General features: G+C 46.2%; 1 protein-coding gene and 2 long non-coding RNA genes across 12 annotated transcripts in view; 2 read left to right on the top strand and 1 right to left on the bottom strand.

Annotated features, from left to right (window-relative positions):
• Positions 1-13,531, top strand: part of LOC135251675 (ETS-related transcription factor Elf-1-like) — a 51,343-nt gene extending 37,812 nt beyond the window's left edge. For all 4 annotated transcript variants that reach the window (XM_064329333.1, XM_064329335.1, XM_064329332.1 and 1 more), the window contains 8 exons: positions 581-927; positions 5,993-6,164; positions 6,862-6,969; positions 7,545-7,703; positions 8,022-8,105; positions 8,700-8,892; positions 9,282-9,635; positions 10,309-13,531. In XM_064329333.1, the coding sequence (XP_064185403.1) occupies positions 856-927; positions 5,993-6,164; positions 6,862-6,969; positions 7,545-7,703; positions 8,022-8,105; positions 8,700-8,892; positions 9,282-9,635; positions 10,309-11,083 (1,917 nt within the window). In that variant the 5' untranslated portion in view covers positions 581-855 and the 3' untranslated portion in view covers positions 11,084-13,531. The remainder of the gene's footprint in view (positions 1-580; positions 928-5,992; positions 6,165-6,861; positions 6,970-7,544; positions 7,704-8,021; positions 8,106-8,699; positions 8,893-9,281; positions 9,636-10,308) is intronic.
• On the bottom strand, positions 7,511-21,399 carry LOC135251678 (uncharacterized). The gene is made up of 3 exons (XR_010329186.1): positions 21,151-21,399; positions 8,714-8,830; positions 7,511-7,794 (listed from the first exon to the last, which is right to left on the bottom strand). It is a non-coding gene; the product is annotated as an uncharacterized LOC135251678 (long non-coding RNA).
• The window catches only part of LOC135251676 (uncharacterized), a 94,428-nt gene continuing 93,204 nt past the window's right edge, over positions 20,292-21,515 (top strand). For 2 of the 7 annotated variants that reach the window (XR_010329179.1, XR_010329180.1), the window contains exon 1: positions 20,302-21,008. This is a non-coding gene — a long non-coding RNA (uncharacterized LOC135251676). Of the gene's footprint in view, positions 21,009-21,515 lie in introns of all 7 variants that reach the window. The other 5 variants (XR_010329182.1, XR_010329184.1, XR_010329183.1 and 2 more) reach the window with 5 other exon arrangements.

Raw genomic sequence — 21,515 nt, 5'->3', positions numbered from 1 at the left:
CCACTAGTGTCTGTGCTTGGGATATCCTACGGACCACTTTCTTTGTGGTTTGACATAATTATGTGTTTTCCTGGAAACTTCACGCAAACTTCCGATTTGATATATTTATGTTAAATGACTTCTTTTGTAAACAAACTGACTGGATGAATTTGAAAAAAAAATCTTAGGGTATGTTGGCAGATATTCCAGATATATGCTCAGTATGGCTTGTACCCAATTGCTGTATCAGCTGTGGTGTTACAAACAGAGAGGTTGTAGGTGTGTGAGACGTTAGGATGGATCTGTATCCAGGCAACCGTGTGCATTTTCCAGGGTGCAGGTGGATATTTGCAATGGGGTCGTTTCCCAGATCCGTCCTTTGAGGCAGCCTGCAGTCTCGCAAGCCTAAGTCAGGGGACAACCCGGTGCAACTAACCGCAAATATTTCAAAGCGGAATTCGCTGGAATGAATCGACCGCCGTAGAGGAACTTGTTGAGCTTGTGAACAGTCAGAAAGGCAGCACAGCTGAGGTTTCCGTGGAGAGTACTTCCTGAAAATGTCTCATCCTCCCTCTGTTCTCTCTTTCTCCTCCCCTGGCAGGCTTCAGCGCTCCAGCCTCTGTATCAGAGAGAGAAGAGCCAGACGCCATCTGGGGTACACTCAGCACGCTCCCAAACCCCCCAAAGAAGCTAAGGCCAGCCACTGCGGGACGCCCGGATTGGAAGAGGAAGCGATCGTCCCCGTGTCCGTCTTCGGCAGTGTTCCGTTGCTCTGACAGCTTCCTGTTCCGTAGCAGGTCACAGGAGGGGAGGGAGCCTCCCCCCCCCCTTCTCCCCGCTTACGGCATCTCTTGCCCTCTGACCCCCCTGGTCGCCATGACAACTGTTGCCCAGTCAGGCGAACTGATGTTTGAGTTCGCCAGCAATGGAATGGACGAAATCAACCAGGTAGTTTTACATTTTTATTTTTCAGCTGAAAAAAAAAAAAATTATTTTCCCCTTACTTGCCATTTGAATCCATGCACAGTTTTATTTGTTGCAGTTGTTCCTCAGATTCCTTTCATGAACAGGTCATTGACATGATTTTAGTTAGCTGTCCTGCCTTTGGGCCTCAGTAGACATTTGGAAAAAGGACAGTAATGGTGAGAGTGAGGTCTGGACAAACAAGAACTGACCATCTCCCTAAGGTCCCGTCACTGTTTCCTAACTGTGGCTGTAGACTTCCCTGGAACATTGATTAAGAGGAAATTGCAGGGTTGGAGCTGGGTGGGTGTTGGTCAGAGATTTTGGTCCATTTCACTGTGACGTTACCAAGGGATTTGAGGAGGGCTGTGAAATGGGGTGTAGGCCACTGGACAAGGAAAGAATTAGAGATTTGGAACGGGGACATGGTGTGCGTGTGTATGCATGGAGCAAGAGGACTGTTACAAGTTTTTGATGACGGGAAAACAGATTGCTGCTGTTTTGCTTTTGGATGTCTGTGTAAGATCTTTACAGTACATGCAATAATGCAGCTGGAGAATGTGTGGGGTTCGCTTTGGGATGAGTCTGTAAGTTTATCTGTGTGGTATATGCCATATAAACTCTACGGCGCGGGTGTGCAGGTGTGCAGGTGCCTGCGGATCCTGGCGATCCCGCACAGCAGGCTCGTGCGAGCGGATCAGGCCCGACGAGTCGATGCGGTATCTCTGTCCTGCTTTCCCCTCGCCTCAGCGCCACCGACGCAGGCCCGACCGGACTGACCTGTCGCAGGCCTGGGGAGCCGACCTCTACCCATCTCTACCCAGAAGCCTTACGCCGTGCCTTAGCCCCTCCCCTCCAGTCAGTTACTGCAGTACAGTGTTACCCCGACACCGCCCTTAATTGCGGTCTGCAGTGTAACGTGAACCGTGCGGTGGGGCTCGTCCTAGAGGGCGTGATCTGTGGGGGAGGGGGGGCGGGGTGTTTACTTTCCCACATGAATTACGGGTCCAGTGCCAGTCCCCTGTCGCTACAGTCATTAGCCCTGATGTAGGCCCATTGGATTTTTTTTTTCTTTGCGAAGTCAATAATTACCGGCCAACAGCCGGGCAATGCAACAGCCCCCTGAACCTGCGGTTAGCCTCCAAGTTTGAGGCCTGCCATTACACTGCCAGATGGGAAGGGAAGGAGTCTGCCCCCCCCCTTCCCCCCCCCCCATCCTCTTTTCAGGTTTCTAATGAAGGGACAGTGGTAGGGGTAGGATTGGTGGATGCAGAACATGTTGGTCCAGCCCCTCTGTGAGGTTTCCGTGTCTTTGCGAATAATTTGAGGATGAGTCATATTTTCGCTTGTGGCCTGTAATATGCCATCCTTTGGTGTCTCGCGGTTGGCCAGTATCTCACCCTGTGGGCACTGGGCACGGGATCAGGCAAAGCAGGACAAAGAGGAAACAGGAAAAACCTGCCTTTTGTGAGAGGGCCATTCTCAGAGCTACGACAGGGAAGCTAGATATGGAAATTATTTATTTTCCCAGATCTGCAGCAGTTCAAGGCTAGCGCGCCTTGCGTGCGTTAAATACAGAAGTCTGTTCACTGCACGTTAGAATATTATCCTTTTTGTTAGCGTCGGGCTCGCTCATAGACACCGTCGCCCTGCTGACATTTGTAAAGGCGGTGCTTGTTTGCACAATACGGGGAAACCGATTTCCAGGTATCCGCGATGAAAATAAAAACGTCGTTGAATGGCGGAAGGCGTGAGGTGCAGTAACAAAAACAGGCAGCTCTTGTTCTTTCGGCAGCCTGGGTGTAGGATTCGCCCGGGCCAGTCCAGCATTCTCAGAAAAGGCCGCGTCTTTCTGTGTAAGCAGAGAACGTTGTGTCAAGGCCGCACGTGATTGGCCCTCGCTCCTAGCTACGACCAGGAGTTTGTCAGCCTCCCGAACTTGAGTGACAGGTCTCGCACCATCGACTTCATTGCCGTTTCTACCATTACGTATCGACTGCAGGACTAGGACAGTGACGTACGTCGTCTTGTTCTGATTGGAAAATCTTTTCTTTTTCAAACGTAAAAGACATTTTCAGTCTCTTACACCTTCGGCAGTAAAAACAGTGTAAAAAGCTCACTGCCTCCAATAAACTGCCACAAAGGTGAGCCAAGATGGGATCCGTTTGAAAATGTCAAGGACATAATAGATGTCTGAACAATTTTTTTAATGGTGTATAATTACTACACTTTCCTGAAGAGTTGAATAATTTAGTGTTATGAAATATTGATTTTGGTAGTCTTAGGAAGGCCTCGTGTTTAGGTCCGAGTTCCACTGCAGTGTTTGTTACTTAGGTCCGAGATGGGCAGTCTCAGTCCTGGAGGGTTGGATGCTAGGAGTATCAGGCAGATTCTGTGTAGTGAATATGGCTTAAATTAAAACCGGGTCAGAATGACTCACGGCAATAGTTGTTATTCCTGAATGATACTGACTGACTACAGTCTGAATATCAATGTCATTAACAGTAGGGATTGTACTCAAATCTATCATGAACTTTGGTTCCTGTTTTCATCATCTCTTACAGTGACCGCTGTAATTCTCTCTGGATTACAACGTCTGCCTAGTGATTGTAATGTCATTTAATGAAAGGAAGTGTGGAATGGAAGCGTTTTTTAGTCCATACAAAAAAATGAATAGCTACATTTTTGAATGCTGTTGTCTTGGAGGTGTGTACAACAAAACACTGGCTGTTTGACTATGATTTTGTTTCAGAAAGCGTAGAATCAACTTCGATATAGGCTATTTAATAAGCAGTTATGGCGAAATTAGATAATCTTTCTGTGAACAACCATGGGTGTCTTTATGTTCAGCTTACATTAACTTCAGGTCAGCTGCAGTCCAGTTGTAGTTGGAGGCAACTGCATTGCCGCTGCTTCGGTTAGACGTGGTTTTGCACATGAATGATTTACAAGTGCCAGACTTTGTTCTGATGAAAATGTGTTGGTTTTGAATTCATTTCATATGAATTCTCAGGGCTGATGAGGGGAGAAACCACCACGCATTCAGTCTCAGCGGCAGGGTGAAAGAGTGCTTAAGAAGCTGGGCATATGTACCGAACCTTCTGTAAATATCAAATCCGTATCAATGGTTTACATTATGTACACTTTAGATTGTGTTATATGTAATTTATGCAAGTCGCCATTGATAGGCCTGTTTGCTTTGCAGTGGGATTGATCATTAATCATGAATTCATCAGTTTCAGTTCAAAACAAAAAGCTCTTTGGCTTCCACATTTGAATGCCTTCTGATTATTGTAGCTGGATGCTTTGTAGCACCCATGTTACCCTTCAGCTTCCACTGCCATCATCTGGTCAGAGGCTGTAATTGACACAGGCTGCAGTTTACCCAGCACTTCCCACTTTTTTTTTTTCTTGTTTTTTTTGCTGCAGCTGGAACTGCAGTTCCCATGTGTTATGAGCTATTAGTGAATGTGAATATGCATTTACATTTTCTCTAAACAGAATTAACCACTTACAATGGCCCCCTGAGGCCATATTACATCAGTAATAGATGTTTGCCCTGAAGAAACGCTATCCAACATTTATTGAGGGAGTAAATAATCAATCCAATCAGTTCTCTGGCAATTTTGTTCTCTATGCTCTTTTGTAGACCTTTAGAAATATGCAGACTTTTTTTTCCTTCTGGGTTTGTTGATTGATCGTTGAATTAGTAGACATAAGGAATCAGACCCACATCCTGAAAGCTGGGAAGGTGCACACCTGGCTTCTGAAACTATACATCTGTCTGTGGAGAACAAAATGCCTAGAGACAAAGGCAATTAAAATGAACCAAAGCTGTTTTCCATCTAAAAAAATAAATAAAAAAGATTAAGATGCGGTGTGTTTTAAACATAACCATAATTGATCAAGAGATTGTTTGAAAATATAGGTAGCATACAGAAGGGCCCCACCCCGAATGTGGGAAGGACCGTTGAGTACGATGTAGGGTCATTACAAACTATACACTGCAGTAATTGAAACAGGCTTTGATCTCTAGACAATAAAATTAATATAGGTGTTGTGTCGGCAGTATTCATTTACACGTAAGTCTCACTTTCATCCTGCTGTCGGCGTGCAGTGCATCAGCGGACTCAGTTTTAGTACAAGAGCACTCGGGAGTCACTGACATGGAGGAAAATGCAGGCTACCGCTTTTATTATAGTGATTTGCATCCTTTTCACCCGTCAACCGAAGACTTTGATCAGTACGCTTTTTTTGTTGTTGTTGCTCCTGCAATGGAGGCAAAGGGCACTTGTGCTCTGCAGGGGGAAAAAATGGCTCTGGAGGCTGGCGCTCGCTCCAGATGTTCCGCTGCCCCTGACGGTCTTCTGCGGTGTGGGAAAGCGAACGGCTCGCGAGCACTTTCGCGAGCAGGCGCCGGTCCCGCATCTCGGGCTAGCAGTGACATTATTAGCGGACGGCAAAAAAAAAAGGAACAGAAAAGAGAGAACAGAGAGAAGCACTCAAGGCTTTATCTGCCGCCGTGTTCAGGGGATCATTGCTCTGTCGTCTCGGCCTCGCGTCACCCTCACTTCTGATGGCGCTGCGATTATTATCGAGCCCATTATGTTGTGCGGATCGTTTCTCCCGTATTACGTTAAGAGGAAATGCAGCCCCGCTGCAGGTGAGTGGTCAGACTAAAGGCTCCCACCTCGAAGGGACCGGCTCTCTCTGCTCCCATTGGCTCTTCATTTTTGCTTAACCACAGCGGTGATTATCAGGTCATTAGGGACGGATCTGTCTAAGCCCGCGTTGAAAGGGCACAAAACTATGCGTGGAAAATCACGTACGTAATGGACCGAATATATAGAATGTTTTGAGACGTGTTGAGACGCGAGGCCTCACAACATAACCACCACCGGCAGCGAAGTAAGATTTAACTGAAATAAAATCACAAAATAGCATTCATCTCTGCTGTCTTTTTTTTAAACTCATAACCAGATTTCAGATGGTTTGTGCCACTTTGGAGCCTCACCAGACGGCTGTCTGTCTGTCTGCTCCCCCCCCCCAGCTGGATGACCCCTCGGTGTTCCCCTCGGTGATCGTGGAGCAGGTGCCGTCGGCGGACCTGATGCAGGTGTACTGCAGGCTGGACTCGGACGAGGCGCCCAACGGCATCATGGCCAACCCCTCCCTGGACGTGGTCGAGGAGCAGATCATGGGCGGAGACATCGGGCTCCTGGGTGAGGGGTGCAGGGATTTCACCTCTTTAACCTTGTCAGATTTTGAGACACTCTGTGGAAATCAGTTTGCGCTATTCCAAATGAAATCCCATTAACTTTCAGAAACAATTGTTATTAAAAAATGTAATAAATAAATAAATGAATAATTAAATGAAATAGAAGTAAATTAGGTTTGTCCCATAATGAGAGCAGCTATCATGTGCTGTCAGTCATAATAGATGCAGTTAACCATGTGCTGCCAATCACTTTTTTCAATAAATTCCAATTTATTGGCGTTTACAAGGATATTGGCAGATAATGTAACCAATTAGTCTCCGGTGTTAATTTCAAGAACCATTTATTCTACTATGCTGACACATACACTACAAGGGACATTCTATAAAAAGAAATCATTTTTGAACTCATTTTTTTTGACAAAAAACATTTTTAATACCTTTTTTCTGGCGGGTGTCACGAGGATATCTTACACCTACAACCCACAAACCCACCCCGAAACCCCCATGCCTCTCCTTCTTCCCCAAACATCCCCCTTCAGCTTCAAACAAACTGGTAGCACCCCCGTCCCTCCATAAAGCCCCCCTCCCCCCAATCACTCTCAGCCTATTGTTTATGCAGGTACACCTGCTGCTTGAAGACAGCAGTTGTCACAGGCAGGTTTTGAGCCGGCTCTAATTGGAGTATATGTCTCTTTGCTCAGTCGAAACAGCAGGTTCAGACCCAGGAGAGAACATGGAGACTGTCGAGGCGGCAGAAGCTCTACTCAATATGGAATCCCCCAACAACATCTTGGACGAGAAGCGCATGAGTAAGACGCAACACTCCCATTGGCTGCACTTGCTTTGGATGTGTTCATTGCCATTATGTGATAGGCTCATGAGTACCCTATCCACATCATGTCGTTTTTCATACAACACCGCGTCTGAGATTCATTTTCAAATAATTTTCATTCATTTATTTTCTACAGAAAATCTCATTTTTATGGTTAAGAAAAATGAGATATTTTCTTGTTTGATTGGTAATTGTAAAGTAAACTACCATTGCACGACCACACATTTCATTTTCAGAGAACAGGATCTGGGTTCTGTTTAAAGATAAAAGTTATTTTTATGTGTTTCAATGACTATAATAATGAAAGAATGAATGATGCAAAAGCTTAGTCAGGCACACGCCAAATTTCTGTGGAAACTACACCCATATCAGAGCTCAAAATGCATTTCAAGCTTCGTTTAGAATCAGCGATAACTGTAAGCTCCGTAAGCTTTTGGAAGCCAAGGCTTTGATCATTTTTATAGCACAGCCCAAGCTGCGCTTTCTGTTCCTTGATGTTTTTTTTCTCCTCTCTCTCTCTCTCTCTCTTCTCCTCTCCCGGCTGTTGTCCAGTTCACACATATGGTGCCCTGCTGGACCCTGAAATCAGCTACATACCGCTGAAGCCAGAGCAGCTGTCCAGCGGCTGCGCGGACTGGTCGCCGGACGACGAGTCCTCCTCCATGGACGAGATCCCGCGGAAGTGCCCCACAAAACCACAGAAGAAGAAAGGTGACGCACGGCTCCTCGTCTGCCAGCAGGGGGCAGTGGCAGGTCTCCGGTTCTGAACTCTGTCCCTGTCTCCTGTCACGGCCTTGCGTTCCTGATCGAGAGTGGAATAAAAAGCTCGTCCTTGCAGGGATTCCTTATCGTTTTGTGCTGCAGATACATTTCTTCTTTATGTGCTGTTTGATTTATTCAGATTCACTCTAGGCTGGGGATTTGTTGTGAGGTTTGTGGTGCTGCTGTACCAGTGTACATGGAGGGTTAACCCAGGCGTTTTTCTCCTTGCACCCCCCCCTCCCCCCCCACTCCCCCCCGCCCCTCCAGTGCGGAAACCCCGGGCGGCCCGGCCCTGCTCCCCCATCAGCGCCCCCAGCCTGCCACTCAGGAAGAAGAACAAGGAGGGCAAAGGTGAGAATGCGAGGGGTGCAGAATGTCTGTTTGGCCATCGCTAGCCTGACGGCCGCTCTTTCCTCCTCCTTTCCCTTCCCCTGTCCCATTCTGTCTGGCATCGGGGAGGGAGGCCCATTTATGCTCCCCCGCCGGGGCTTGCGGTTTTCGCCCAGGGGTTCCTAAATTGATGAGGGGGTCTCAGAGAGCCGCACGGGACTGGCACACAGAAGCGATTGGAGCCGGAGGGCTCCCCTGCGGTCCCCCTCCCGCCTGCACCGTGTACCCCAAACCGCAGATGAAGCCTGGCAGCATATACATCACCCTGTCACCGCCGCCCGGACTCCAGCCCCCGCCGCCGGCGCTTCTGTTTTTAACCGCTCATAACCAAAACCGCTCGCAGGCCCGCGAACGCAGCCAATCTAGCAACACGCGCCCCGGGCCAGCGCAGGAAGGGGTGTGGAGGGCGGAGGGCTTGGTTCAGTTGATCCATGATGAATGAGGCCTGTGATTGTGTCTAGGTGTTGTGTTGATGTGTTTAACTAAACTCCATCAAGCTTAGTGTACGTAGCGTCAGTAAGAGCTCATTCCCTATTTCTACCCCCCCCCTCCCAGGGAACACCATCTACCTGTGGGAGTTTCTCCTGGCCTTGCTGCAGGACAAAAACACCTGTCCCAAGTACATCAAGTGGACGCAGAGGGAGAAGGGCATCTTCAAGCTGGTGGACTCCAAGGCTGTGTCCAAGCTATGGGGAAAACACAAGAACAAGCCGGACATGAACTACGAGACCATGGGAAGGGCCCTCAGGTGAGTGCGAGTGTGTGGGCTCTGTAGATTATAATGTGACTGACCCCCAGGGGTCAAATGTAGCCTGCTATGCTAACAGCTTGACACTTTGATCACGTTTCAAGAAAAATAAGTGTATGCGTCAAACATTTTGAGCACGATCAATTGCAAACCATTCCTGTTGTGGTAGACTAAGTAATAGCAATGCATATTTTAACAAGGCCTCTAGTCTACCTACCTATAGCAGCTACGCCTGCACAGTTGATCTATTCACACATTATTTTATAAATAACACCGTTTATTTATAAAATGTGCTACGTGCTATGTCCCCAGGAAGAAGTAGTTAAAGAACCATACTGTTGTGGGTTAGCATACATATCCTGGCTTATCTTATGAATCCCTTGTGTTAGATATTACTATCAGCGAGGGATCCTGGCCAAGGTTGAGGGCCAGAGGCTGGTGTACCAGTTTAAGGAGATGCCCCCCGACCTGGTCATCATTGACGACGAGGACCAGGGCCCAGACTGCACCCCGGGCTATGGGGGCCACCGCACTGGCCCTAACGGCAGGGGCGCCCCCCGTGGGACGTCCCGGGGCGGACAGGGCAGGCCCGTGCTGCAGAAGCCAGTGAAGAGGGAGGCCAGCCCCATTCAGCTGTACGAGGGCGAGGACATCAAGCCCACTGAGCAGCAGCTGCTGCAGACCGTGCACGTGCTGCAGCCCAATCAGGGCGCGGCTGTTCCCGCCCCCGTGCACACTGTCAGGTGAGACACCTGTACACTCGCCGTGCACGAGCATGACCCCTACGAACGCCTGCCAGCACATGCGCACACGCCCATACACATGCATGCACACACACATGCGCATATACACACACACATGCATGCACACATGCATGCACACACACGTGCGTGCACACACACGCATCCGCACACACACGCACTCTCCCACACACACACACACTTGCACACGCTCGCATACACCTACACCTCCTTGTTATCCACGCATGCACACACACACAAACACTCTCCCATTGTTCATTCTCTAAACTGCGACAGTCTGACACCTGATGCTCCATCTTCGCTCCAAGTATTTAGTCATCCCTTTCTTTTCTGTATTCTGAAGCGCTATAATCACAGTCGTACAACCCCCTTGTTGTTACGGCTAGGTGTCTCATTCATTTTTTAAGGTCTCTCTGTGAATTACAGTCTTCTTGGCTTCATTGCCTGGAACTTAAATTGGCACAACAATATCCTGTCTGGCCGAGATAAATTGTAGTGTTCTGCAACAATGCGGTATTCCCCGTTGCATCATTGTACGTGTGTGAATCCTGTTGACTGATCCTGGGTTCCGTTCAAAGCACCCGGGTGTTCTCATTTGTGAATAAAATTTTGGGGAGCATCATTACCACGAGCCTCCCGCCGTCTCTCTCCGCAGGACCATTAACGTGCCCGCCTCCGTGCCCATGATGCTGACCCCGGGGGGTGCGGGAGGGGGTACGGTCACCCTGCAGACGGTGCCGCTGACCACCGTCCTGGCCAGCGAGGACTCCGACCACGCCTCCCAGCCGCAGAGGGTCATCCTGCACGCCGTGTCCTCCGCCTCCTCCGTGCCCGGGGGCAAAGACATACTGACCTTCCAGACGGCTGCCAGCCTGCCGGACAGCCTCCACCACCCCCAGCTCCTGGTGACCAGCCTGGGCGCCTCCGGCCTGTCCACCGCCCACGGGGGCTCCCTCAACGGCCTCGCCCGCCTGGTTACCCTCAACTCCAGCGGCCAGCCCGTGGTCGCCCAGCAATCGGGCACCGTCATCGCCACGGTGCTGAAGCCCGGAGAGTTCCAGGGCCTGCAGGTGAAGGAGGAGGTCCTGGACGCCCAGTACCTCCAGTCCCTCGTCAACTGCGCCGGGTACGGGGAGGCGGAGGGAGGCTACAGGACTGTCGTCATGGAGAGCGCCCAGGAGCCCTGCACGGAGGGCGCGGTCAACGGACATTCGGAGCTCGGAGGGGAGCAGGGCGGTCCCAGCGAGGGCCTGACCCCCGTGGAGCAGCTGGAGGACCGCGGGGAGTCCGCCCTGCAGGCCGAACGCAGGGCCAAGGAGCTGGCGGTCTCCTCGGGTCTACAGGACCTGCCCGTCACCCTCCACTCAACCATCGCCTCCTCCTCCCACCTGATCCCCATCCAGGTAAAGCTGGAGCCCGTGGACTCATAGAGCAGCAGGCTCTGGCGCTCCCCAACCAAACCAAGCTGGAAATGCACAAGGTGAACCAAACACAATCCAAAGACTTTTTTTTTCAGCAATCCAGTCATTTCCCCTTGGATTGAAGGGGATTTGTAATTTATTGCCCTTAATTGCAGGTCTTTTGATGGCCTAAGATTTTTGTTTACTATGAAATGTTGTGCCTAAATTTGAATGTCAAGGGATGATTAGGTTTCTTTTTTTACCAATAGGGCTCTGTAAAGCCCGGTGTGGGCCTGTCTTTGTGTGCCCCTCATTAACCGCCTTGAATGGCCATCAGCCATTGGATCTCCAGGGATATATCCACCAGACGTGCCAGTTAGATGATATTTATTTGCTACCACAAGTCTCATCAGGAAGGCTGTGGAACATGCTTTCTGTCGACCTGATGAGGAACTGCTCCTGTGAACTGGGACGAGCTGTACGTTGCGACGTAAGAAGCCAGTCACCGAAAATAAATTGTCGGGGGAAGATGGGAAGAACACAATGCAAAGCAACAGTGGACTGCAAAAGCAAACTTTGTGTGCTTGCCTTCCACCGCTGTTCAATTGACATGGCAAAGACCAAAGAATGGGCAAAAAAGCATTCACAATCAAAACCGTACGTGCAGACCCGTACCAAAGCGTGCCCTATGAATAGAATGTTTATGAATCTTGGAATATTTTCACTGGTTCCTAGTGTTATGTTGGAGTTTATGAAAGAGAGGCTGCAGACATTGCGACAGGATGCACTGTGATAGGCTACTGAATCTCCCTCCGCTCCCTTCAATCACGGTGTCATTGAGGTGCACCTTCGCCTCAATTACCTGTGGCCTTAAGGCATCGTGTTGCCATGGAAATGGCCATTCCCAGTCGTCCTTCAAGACAGTGATTATAGCCATGTATGTATATAGATGTAGACTTTTTATGATAAAAAATACAATGATACTGATTTTTTTTTTTAATTCGCTGGTGAAATATACCTGCTTCTTTGAAGTCGTATTCTCTTAGTAAAGCTTTGAACATGTTTATATGGAGCAAATATATATATATATATATTAAAATATAGCCTACTATTAAGATTAAACTCAAGACCACAGTTTAATTTATTTTTAGGGAATTCTAAAATCTGTATAAAAAAATGAGTTTGAGGCACATTTTACTATAGGGGATAATATACAAAGTATATTAAAAAAATTTTAAAGCGAAGTTGCAGTTCGATACTTTATTTAATTTCTGTGCAGACGCAAAACAATTAACATAGTTTTTCTAAGCATTCCTGCTAACTGGTCGATTTTTATATTTCCAAACCGCTGTATGGTACCGGGGAGATCCGGACAGACGCCCTGACGTGAATGTGGTTAATTTTCTACGCAAACAGTCCCTGTGTTGTCAACTCTGTAATGTAAATATTTTTACCGCGGCCATTTTTTCCTCCATATTTTAAGTGTAGCATGCATGCTTTGGGTTCGCTCTCTCTGCTGACACACTCCCGCCTCAATCAGCCGCCCGTCGGAATAAAGAGGTTCCATTTGACCTTCCCTCGTTGACCCCATCTCTCATTCCCTAGCCCGTATACAGACAATCAAATCCCAACGGTTTCCACTCTCCAGTAACACGGCTACTTAAATAGAAAAACAGTCCTATAAAAGTAATACTCGTTAAGTAGGCTTTTTTTTTTTGCCACTAAACCCTGTAAATATTTTGTTTTATCCAGTGCACTCAACTCTGCCCTGCGCTCGAGATTAAACTCCCGGGGTTTCAGTCGCCTTTGCTGTGTTTATTCAGGGTGTCAGTCGTTAAGGAGGACCTCAAAGTGCTGGGACTTTTAATCATGGGGATCTCTGGCAGGAGCTGAGTGTGCCACCGAAACCATATTGATCCTGAACTCAGTTTGTGTTAAATTGGTGGCGGGGGGCCGGTGTGCCGCGGTTTGTCAGAGAGCGTTAAGCGCGTGACCTCCTTTGAACTGGCAATAGTGGCGGGGGGGGGGGGGAATAGCCCGGGTGGATGTGGGGGGGGGGGGGTAGGGGTGTCGCTGTAAAAGCCTTAAGTAGCCACTTCACATACCAAAAAGGGTACGTCTTTTCTAATGACAATCGAGCATAATACGCACAAGGATAAAAAGCAGCGGGCTTTATATTCTGTTCGGTCTGCCCACCTGCATGATAGATTACAGGCGATTGTATCAAATGTTTAAAACCTGGGGCGTCTAGCTAATTGAAACTGGCACTGAGAGAGTTGGAATCCTCGGGATAAAATTGGTTTGCCTCCCTGGCAACAGCATCAGGACCGTATCTGAAGGCGTAGCCCTGTCTCCCTTTGACTTTTTGGGACTGGAGTATGTCAGCTCTCCTTTCTGTTCTTTTATGTGTTTTTTTCTTGTTTCCATGCATAGTATTTTGTATGCAATAAAACAACTACTTTTAAACAAAACAAGGTGTGAGAAGTGTACGGACAAATTCATTCCCTGACTGGTTACTGAATTTGAGATAACATATACTGTTTGTTACGCTGACAACTGTAGATTAATGAGGATTGATATTCCCACAGAAACAGTTTTTTTTTTTTGTGTTCAGCATCACACTTGAGAAGTCGCTCTTGCCTGTTAATCCACATTAGCACCCATCTCCCTGTGAGGTCAGAACTACTCCCAAGTTTCTCACAACACCTTGCTAAAAGAGTTTTGGAGCGAGCGAGGCTGATTCGAGCCATCTGTTCATCCCTATGTGGCGCACAGAAAAAAAAAACTGCTGTATAGAGTGAGGAAAAGCAAAACTTCAAAATGTCTTCATTATTTTAAAAGAAAAAGCGGCAAAATATAAGCGAACAATAAATAGAGAAAGGCCTGTATCAGAGAGATTTTTCATGGCGAACAACTGGCCAAGGGAGTTTAAAAAAAACAGACATATGGTGAGTCTGTGGTGTTTTTTTAAGGGTTGCATAGGTGTTGTATTCATAATGTAATTACTCAACCCGCCATCCCACCGAAGCGAGAATGTAAAATTGATCTGATGCATCGAGGAGACCTATGGCCATATTGCGATATTTACAGGAAGCAAGGTGAAGGAGGGGGAGGGGGAGGGGGAGGGGGCTGGGAACGGGAAGAGAGAAAACGCTCATATCTCTTAATCCACCCTCAGCAGCTGCAGATGAATACATTAGCGTGCGACTTGGCGCGGCGGTGCAGCAGTGACTGTCGGTGGCTCCAGATTGGCCGGGGGAGAAGTAGTGGGTCGGGACCGAGCCTTGGGCGTGCGGGAGTCTGTTAGACGAGCCGTCTGGCAGCCGGGCCTGGCGCTGCCCGGCCCCCGGTCCCCCCCTCACAGCTGTGGACCACGCAGCGCGGTGCCACCATGGGGCCGGGGTAGAAAAACTAGGCCAGCGACTCCGCGAGTTTAAAAATTTAACCGAAATAACCGCAATGCATTGCGTTTTGATTTTCACGGACGGCGACAAATTAGATGCAACTCATTTCTGCGGGGGGAGAAAAAACGTGACGGATCGTTTCCCAGCAGCGACGGAGAACAAATGTGGCAGTTGCCTTTGCGTGTGGCAGGTACAGGGCCATGACTCATCTTAAGACCAAGTGAATAACAGTTCATATAGGCCTATAGTGCTTGATACTTTGGTAAAAAAAAAAAAAAAAAAGGAAGCTAGTTTTGGCTCTTCTGAAGTGAGTCAGATCCTAAGGGTCATTTTCAGAGCTTATAAATAGTCCCGCAGAGCATTCTATTTCTGCAGTAAGGCGACAAGTCGCTTAGGGCTGACGGCACAATGCGGGAGAGAGAGCGAGTGTTTACTGCAGTCTCGCTTCCCGCTCCGGGAGCGGCTGAAGGATGACGGCTACCATTGTCACGCCTGCAGCCTGAGGCAGCAGTCGAAGACAGATAAGTCAGTCGCGAGAGCACCGGCCGCACCGTGACAAAACATTACCCCGGCAAGCCCCCCCCCCTCCCCCCCCCACTGCCATGTGTTACGGTGACCCCCTTTGGTGTTCTCAGCTCTGCCTGGTATAGAAGAGAGAACGGTGTGTCTGGAGACAAGCGGGGTCTGTCCAAAATGGCGGTCTCGTCCAAAAACTAAATTAATTTGTAGAGATCGAGCAGGAAGGACGGAGCATACGCGGACAGGTCTGCTTTGGCCACGGTTTCCTTTGCAGTCTTGCATCTGCCACAAGTACACCTACTGTAAGTGTAGCTAAAATGTTACTGTAACGACAACCACACAGTGCTAAACTTAATGTGTTTGGCATGGACAAAAGTTTTATTTTGAGTAAGGTTTTGAATGGGATTTAAAAAAACAACAACAATTTTTGTTACATCAGAATTTGAAAATAGTTTGTATTTTAAACGAATTTCCCTAACCATCTGGCCACATCACACCACACAAAACCAGTGCAATTAAGAATGGAGTTTATGGGCAGCATCGATCCCAGTCATAATCTGATGTGAAGCCTTGGTCTCAGTAATCGCTTAGGGTTCAGTAAAATAGTTTCGGTTGTTTTTTCAGAAGCCAGAAGATGGCAGTAGTTGTACACCTCAGTATCAAGTCCCGGGAAGGAGTAAAAATTGGAACCATGTTTTCATGCCCGGGTGCACTAACATTGTCTTTTTTGTGTTGGTCGACAGTACACTCAGCTTCCCTCCGGAAAATGGCAACCTTCAAAAATAAATGAATGAATAAATAAATCAGGGGAAAGCAACAAACAACCCAAATGTAAATTACAAAGCTAAACTTTTTGAAATGGCAACAGAAGTGCTATATCCACAGTACCGGTTACCCAGCAGTCCCCTGGCTAGGCCAGTAAACTCCTTTTAACTGCTATAACCTTGTGAACTGGTGGCGATATCTGGCAGCTGTTTACGTTGTGTCTGGTTTCTCATCAAAACAACGCTAAGCAAACTCATGGGGAATGAACCAGCCGAAGGGGGGGCGAAGAAAAACTATAGACTCATACTCAATAAGAGTGGGTTTTGGAGGAATCCTTCGGTTGAAATCTATAATTGTATACCTTCCATAATGTGTATGGAACATCGCCTTGGTGACTGAGATGCTTTGTTGTCTAGCCGCAAGTTGATAGCCACCACATTCCACCACCCTGGAGGTGGGAAACAGCTCGAGCTAAAGCTAAAGCAGCACTGAGATATTCCTGTAAAGTCAGTGAGAAGAATTGGGAAGGTATAGATAAATTATAGATTTTGACTGCAGGGCCCATTTAATAAGTGTAGTTTCCCTGTGGTGTGCAAGCAATGCAATTGAATTTCCTGTATGGTCCTTTGACAACAGCTGTACAATATCAGCTAATTATTTTCACATCTTATGCATTGTACACTGATTAGGCTAAAAGCTTGTCAGCAATCCCAGAGCAAAAAATAAAATTAAATAAAAATATACAGAATGTTGCATTAGCCAAACCAGGGATGGTTGCTTGGGTGCTTTAGCCAGACACAAAATAAAATGTATGATGTATGCAGTAGAGTAGGTACTTTTCAGCTGATTTAGGATCAAACACATATTGAATTTTCCCAGTGCTGAAATGACTTGAAGAGCTGCTGCTACATGTTGAAGAAAATTATAACTGTAAAGCAACCCACTGATTATTCTTTAAAGATTGGCCTTGAACACATTTCAAATGCAGAACAGGAAGTGAGACCGGTGCTGTGCGTTGATTACCGAATCAGTGTAGAAACGAAATAACAGATTTTTAACCACACATTCGGTTTGCGCAGGAATATTGTGGAATTTAGAGTGTTTTCTGTCTCCTGGCAATACATTTTCAGTACAGTGAGGCTCGGAATTACAATTCCGATCACCCAAAAGCAATCATTTTGTATGTCTAGGAATTATGCTGTGCTCCTTTTATGAAAGGCAATGGTTTCCACTGAAGAGATTTGTAGATTCATTCAGAGCTGGAGGAGCTTATCTAAGTTCACTTTAATATACTGAGCAAGTAGCGTCAGAGCACTGTCCGACACCATAACAGCTTAATAAGTTGTATCTTTTAAGTGTGTGGAGTCAGCAACGGGGAGATGAAACAAAGGCGGAATTGTGAACCTACTGGGAATCTAACCCCAATTTGCAGTGCCACGGGCAGTGACATAACCGCATTGCTAAAAGGCCCGAACCACTTAACAGGGGAAGAAATCTCCCACTGTGATGCTTGAAGCTCGGTCCAGCTGACATCATTTGGCTGCATGTGGTTCCAAGCGTGAACACCGCTCTCCCCCCCTTAACTGGGTGTGTCAATCTGCCACTGCAGAGGAAGCTGTATTTTATTTATTTATTTATTTTTAAAGCCATTCAGCGGAATTCTTTTCCGACCTTCTCACAAGTTAGCCCTTTTACTCAGCAATTAAATGAATCTTGGTTTTTGAATGACTGATTGAATGTAATACCTTAAGTGGTCAGGAATGTATTCTGATAAAAATGCAAACATGATGACAAGTCATTATAAAAACATAATTTTGTGTGCCACTAGCTCCACTGTTAAACGTTTCCTCATACATATGAAATAAATTTGACATTTGTTCAGGAAGTTATCTTCCCCAATTAAAATAATGAATATGTGCATGCAGTTAGACCTACTCAGCTGGTAAATACTGGCTAGCTAGCCACTTTTTGAGAGCTCTCATGATCCTTGTTTTGCTGCTTGAATGTTCATGATAATATTCATATTTTAAGACTTTTTGGTTTCAAGACATTTCCAGTAAATTGTATATTAGCTAGAAAACAAACAGATCCACCTTGTCATATCCTCCACCATCACAGATGATGATTGGCAGTGACATTTACAAGCTACATGTCTTAAATTCAGTTCAATAACTTACTACCGTGAACATGCTGCAGTGTTTTTAAATGGTGCACAGGGACATAATAAGTTTTGTTGGAAGCAGTGGAAAATGGTAGCATTTATACAATCTTCAACTTGCACAAAAAACCTTTAAAAAAATACATTTGTGATTCAACTAATTAGCTAATTATGACCTCTCAAAGCTTTAAGTAGAATCTGATGCCTTAGAGCTGAAACAAAAACCTGCAGCCACACTGGCCCTTTTCGAATAGGATAGGACACCCCTGATTTATATGGCTGCATTTTTCTTTTAACTGCAGTGATACTCAATCTTGGTCCTGGAGGGCCACAGACCTGCTGTTTTTCTTCTTAAAGGCATGCTACGCAGGATTTCTTAGCCTGTGTTTACAATCAATGAAGTCTCCTCCTCTGTCTTCAACCTCACCCACTCATGCGGAGTAAGTTGCCCCACCTAATGTATCTATTTGGATAGCAAGAGGTAATGTTAATATTGTGAAATGAGTGACCGTGAGCGACAGTAAGGAGCAGATTAAATTATAGCTTAATTCAATTATGTTGAATGTAATGGTAGTTTTATCGTTGGAACTTTAAATGTGAAAATTTCAGACCCTCAGTAAAATGTCCTTATTGTTGCCAGCTTCACATTGCCAGTAATGTTACTTACAGGTCTAACAGAAAACAAGTCAACTCTGTGTTCCTTTTAATCCCCTTGGCGAACTTCAGCTGATGCCACAGAGGAAAAGCAATTCCAAGGTTAACTCTAGTTCTTGAATAAGCCCTGTTGACTTGTTTTTTTTTTTGCTTCATTGTATCTGGACTTGTTCACTAGCTAGCTTTGCAGCTACAAGCCACCCCTCCCCACACAGAAAACAGTGCCACACCCAGAAATGTCCCAAACACATTTTAGAATAACAAACACCGGTAAAGGTGGACAAACTTGGCAAAAGTATATAAAGAAAGAGATTGCCAGTGCATCACAGTTATGCCTTAGCATGGTTAATTTATAATATTTTTAAGGTAAAAATTCTGTATAGTATGCCTTTAAGATCAGTGACCGATTCAGATCCAAGAAACCAGGTGACCTGAGTTAACCAATCAACTGCTATTCTACTCAAGTTCTGAGTAACAAGGAAAGCCAGCAAACCCTACGGTTCTCCATGACCAAGACCGTGGACCACTGGCTCAAAGAAACTTCCATTCATGTTCTCTTTCCATCCTGACTTTCCCCATATTAGATCAACTAATTGTTTTTGTTGTCTCAATAAGAAGCTCAATTGTACAATTAGTCATTTAACTGTGCCTACGGGGACCCTTGGAGGACAACCACTGAAATACAAGTTTACTGTAAATCTCTGCAGGTAACATTGTAGATACAAACCAATGGCTGCAGCTATAGGTGCTGCCAGGATTTATCTCTAGTGGCTTACAGTGATGGTGGATCCTTTTCGCTCAGCGAGGTTTTCCAGCGTTTGTTTGAATAAATCATCAACTGGCTGCATAATATTTGCCTGCTTTGTGACAAACAAGTTTACACACCATCCTAGTACACAGCAGGATAGATGGATGAAAGTATAGAATACATTCTAAATATGCAGTTTAGGATTTTGAATTGAAAGAAAACAACAAGGTTTCACATTAACTATTCACTTAAATTTCATCACCTCTTTAGCACAAGTTATCATTGTTTACCCTGTCTCACCGAAAGGTAATTACCATTTGGAGAAATACTTACTGAAGAAAAACAAAATATGCCCCTGTTTGTTTGGCAAGAAAGCAATTATGCTTTAACGGCATGAAGAATTAATGTAATATCTTAAGAGAAAAGGGCAATGTTGGCCCCTAAACAGTGGCTCATTGCTTTTCTTTCATTTTTAGATACCAGATCAAATAAGGGCTACAATTTTGACAAATATGAAACTTTTGTACAGAACAAATATTTTCCCCCAACACATACACAATACTAAGCACAATATTTGGGGGAATACTATATCCCCAAACTAAATTAATTAGCTCTGGTCTCCTCCATTACTTTGATTCCCATTCCATTACTTTAAACTGGAGTATTAATTATCAGATGTCTGAAATTTCTGTGATGAGCGTCTGTGCGCGCAAGAGCACGCATGCTGAATCCTGAATGTTCTACAGTTTTTTTGAAAACCAGTAAACAAACCACTGCGTGTGTTTGTTAGGCTGACCGGTGGATTAACAAAGCACTGGGTATATCCACGCTCATATTATGCAGAGGGGAAAAAAAGACTTTCCAAAAGCCTATTTGGTATGTATCAAACTGATTGATTTAACAGCCTAACTGTACCTAACACTTCATACGAACGCAACTGAGGTTTGGGAACTGAGGTTTCCGCGTTATGACTCTGTTAAGGACTCTGGACTGCAAAAAGCAGGGCCTCAGCTGAACCTCTACTCCAATTCAGCACCCCAGAGCAGTAGCCCTCTCATAGCATTTGTTCATTCACAGTGCACTTAACGTTTCAAGAGTTTTATTTGTATACTAGGTGTTAGGAGTCCCAGGAGCTAGGGTCACTTACACACTCCATTTGTGCGGTTTTTTCTTGAATTTATTTTGGCACGAGCTGTGGGACGTAAAATGCAGCAGAGCGGTTCCGCCTTTTTTTTTTGCGCCGGCTCAAGAAGGATGTGGGGTCTGGAAGGGAACGAAATGACGTGGCCGGCGGTTTTAAATAAGAGTGAGGCAGTGAGAAGCGGGATCCTTTCTCCTTCGTACCTGAAGGCGAAACAAATGGACTGAAAAATAATTGTCCCACGCAGTAGTGGGGCTAAACCGCGTATTGTACGGGGTGGCTCCCCAGTGTGGTTGTTCAGTTGAATTCACCTTAACCCGCCATGTTTTCCAGTTGATAAGCTCTCGTGATTTAGCTCGTAACGTTGACTCTCTGACACAGTGGTTGTTTTATTTCCCTTTCGCTTGTAGCTGTGCGCTTTGCGTGGGCCCGTTGTTCTTTCACCTTTTCCCTCACCACCAAATAACCGGCAAAAACAAACTACAACCAAGGGCAGACATTGCGCCGTCCAGGTGACCTAACGACGACGGCTCCATGGAAATCGAGGAGTCTGCGATGGAAAGCCGGTAAGTTAGGGGTTTTCCCCTTATGTTTTGCACCCTCAACCCATCCGCCATTACACAGTCCACCATAAGATTTTGATCCTCTCCCAAATTCTTAGCCGTTAGTTAAACTTGAGATATTAGTTTAGATATGGTAGGTACTTACCAGGAAGACTATGGAGCCAGGGGAAGCGGCAGTGTTTAGGAAACAATTCGTAATATAATCTTTTGGGTGCAATACCTAATACCGTAACTAAGTTTATATTACTGTGCTGCATTAATTGTGCTTTGGATGACAACACGTGATTATACATGACGCACACCTGTGCTTGGCGTTTCCAGATGCAGTTTGTAATGAGTCGGCTTCCCTAACCGGCTGGATCATACAGTCTCCCCTCATATGTATACCGATATACTATTCTTTGTCCGTAGGCCTATAACATGGAAAAAAACTGGAGTAATATAAAAATTGCATAGGCTAACTATTTATTTTGCTACGATGGATTTTTATATACGCCATTGCTGCTGTGA

The sequence above is a fragment of the Anguilla rostrata genome, chromosome 3, assembly GCF_018555375.3.
Source record: "Anguilla rostrata isolate EN2019 chromosome 3, ASM1855537v3, whole genome shotgun sequence".
Lineage (NCBI taxonomy): Eukaryota > Metazoa > Chordata > Actinopteri > Anguilliformes > Anguillidae > Anguilla > Anguilla rostrata.
Note: the sequence above shows the minus strand (reverse complement) of the source record. Positions and strands in the feature narration are given on the sequence as shown.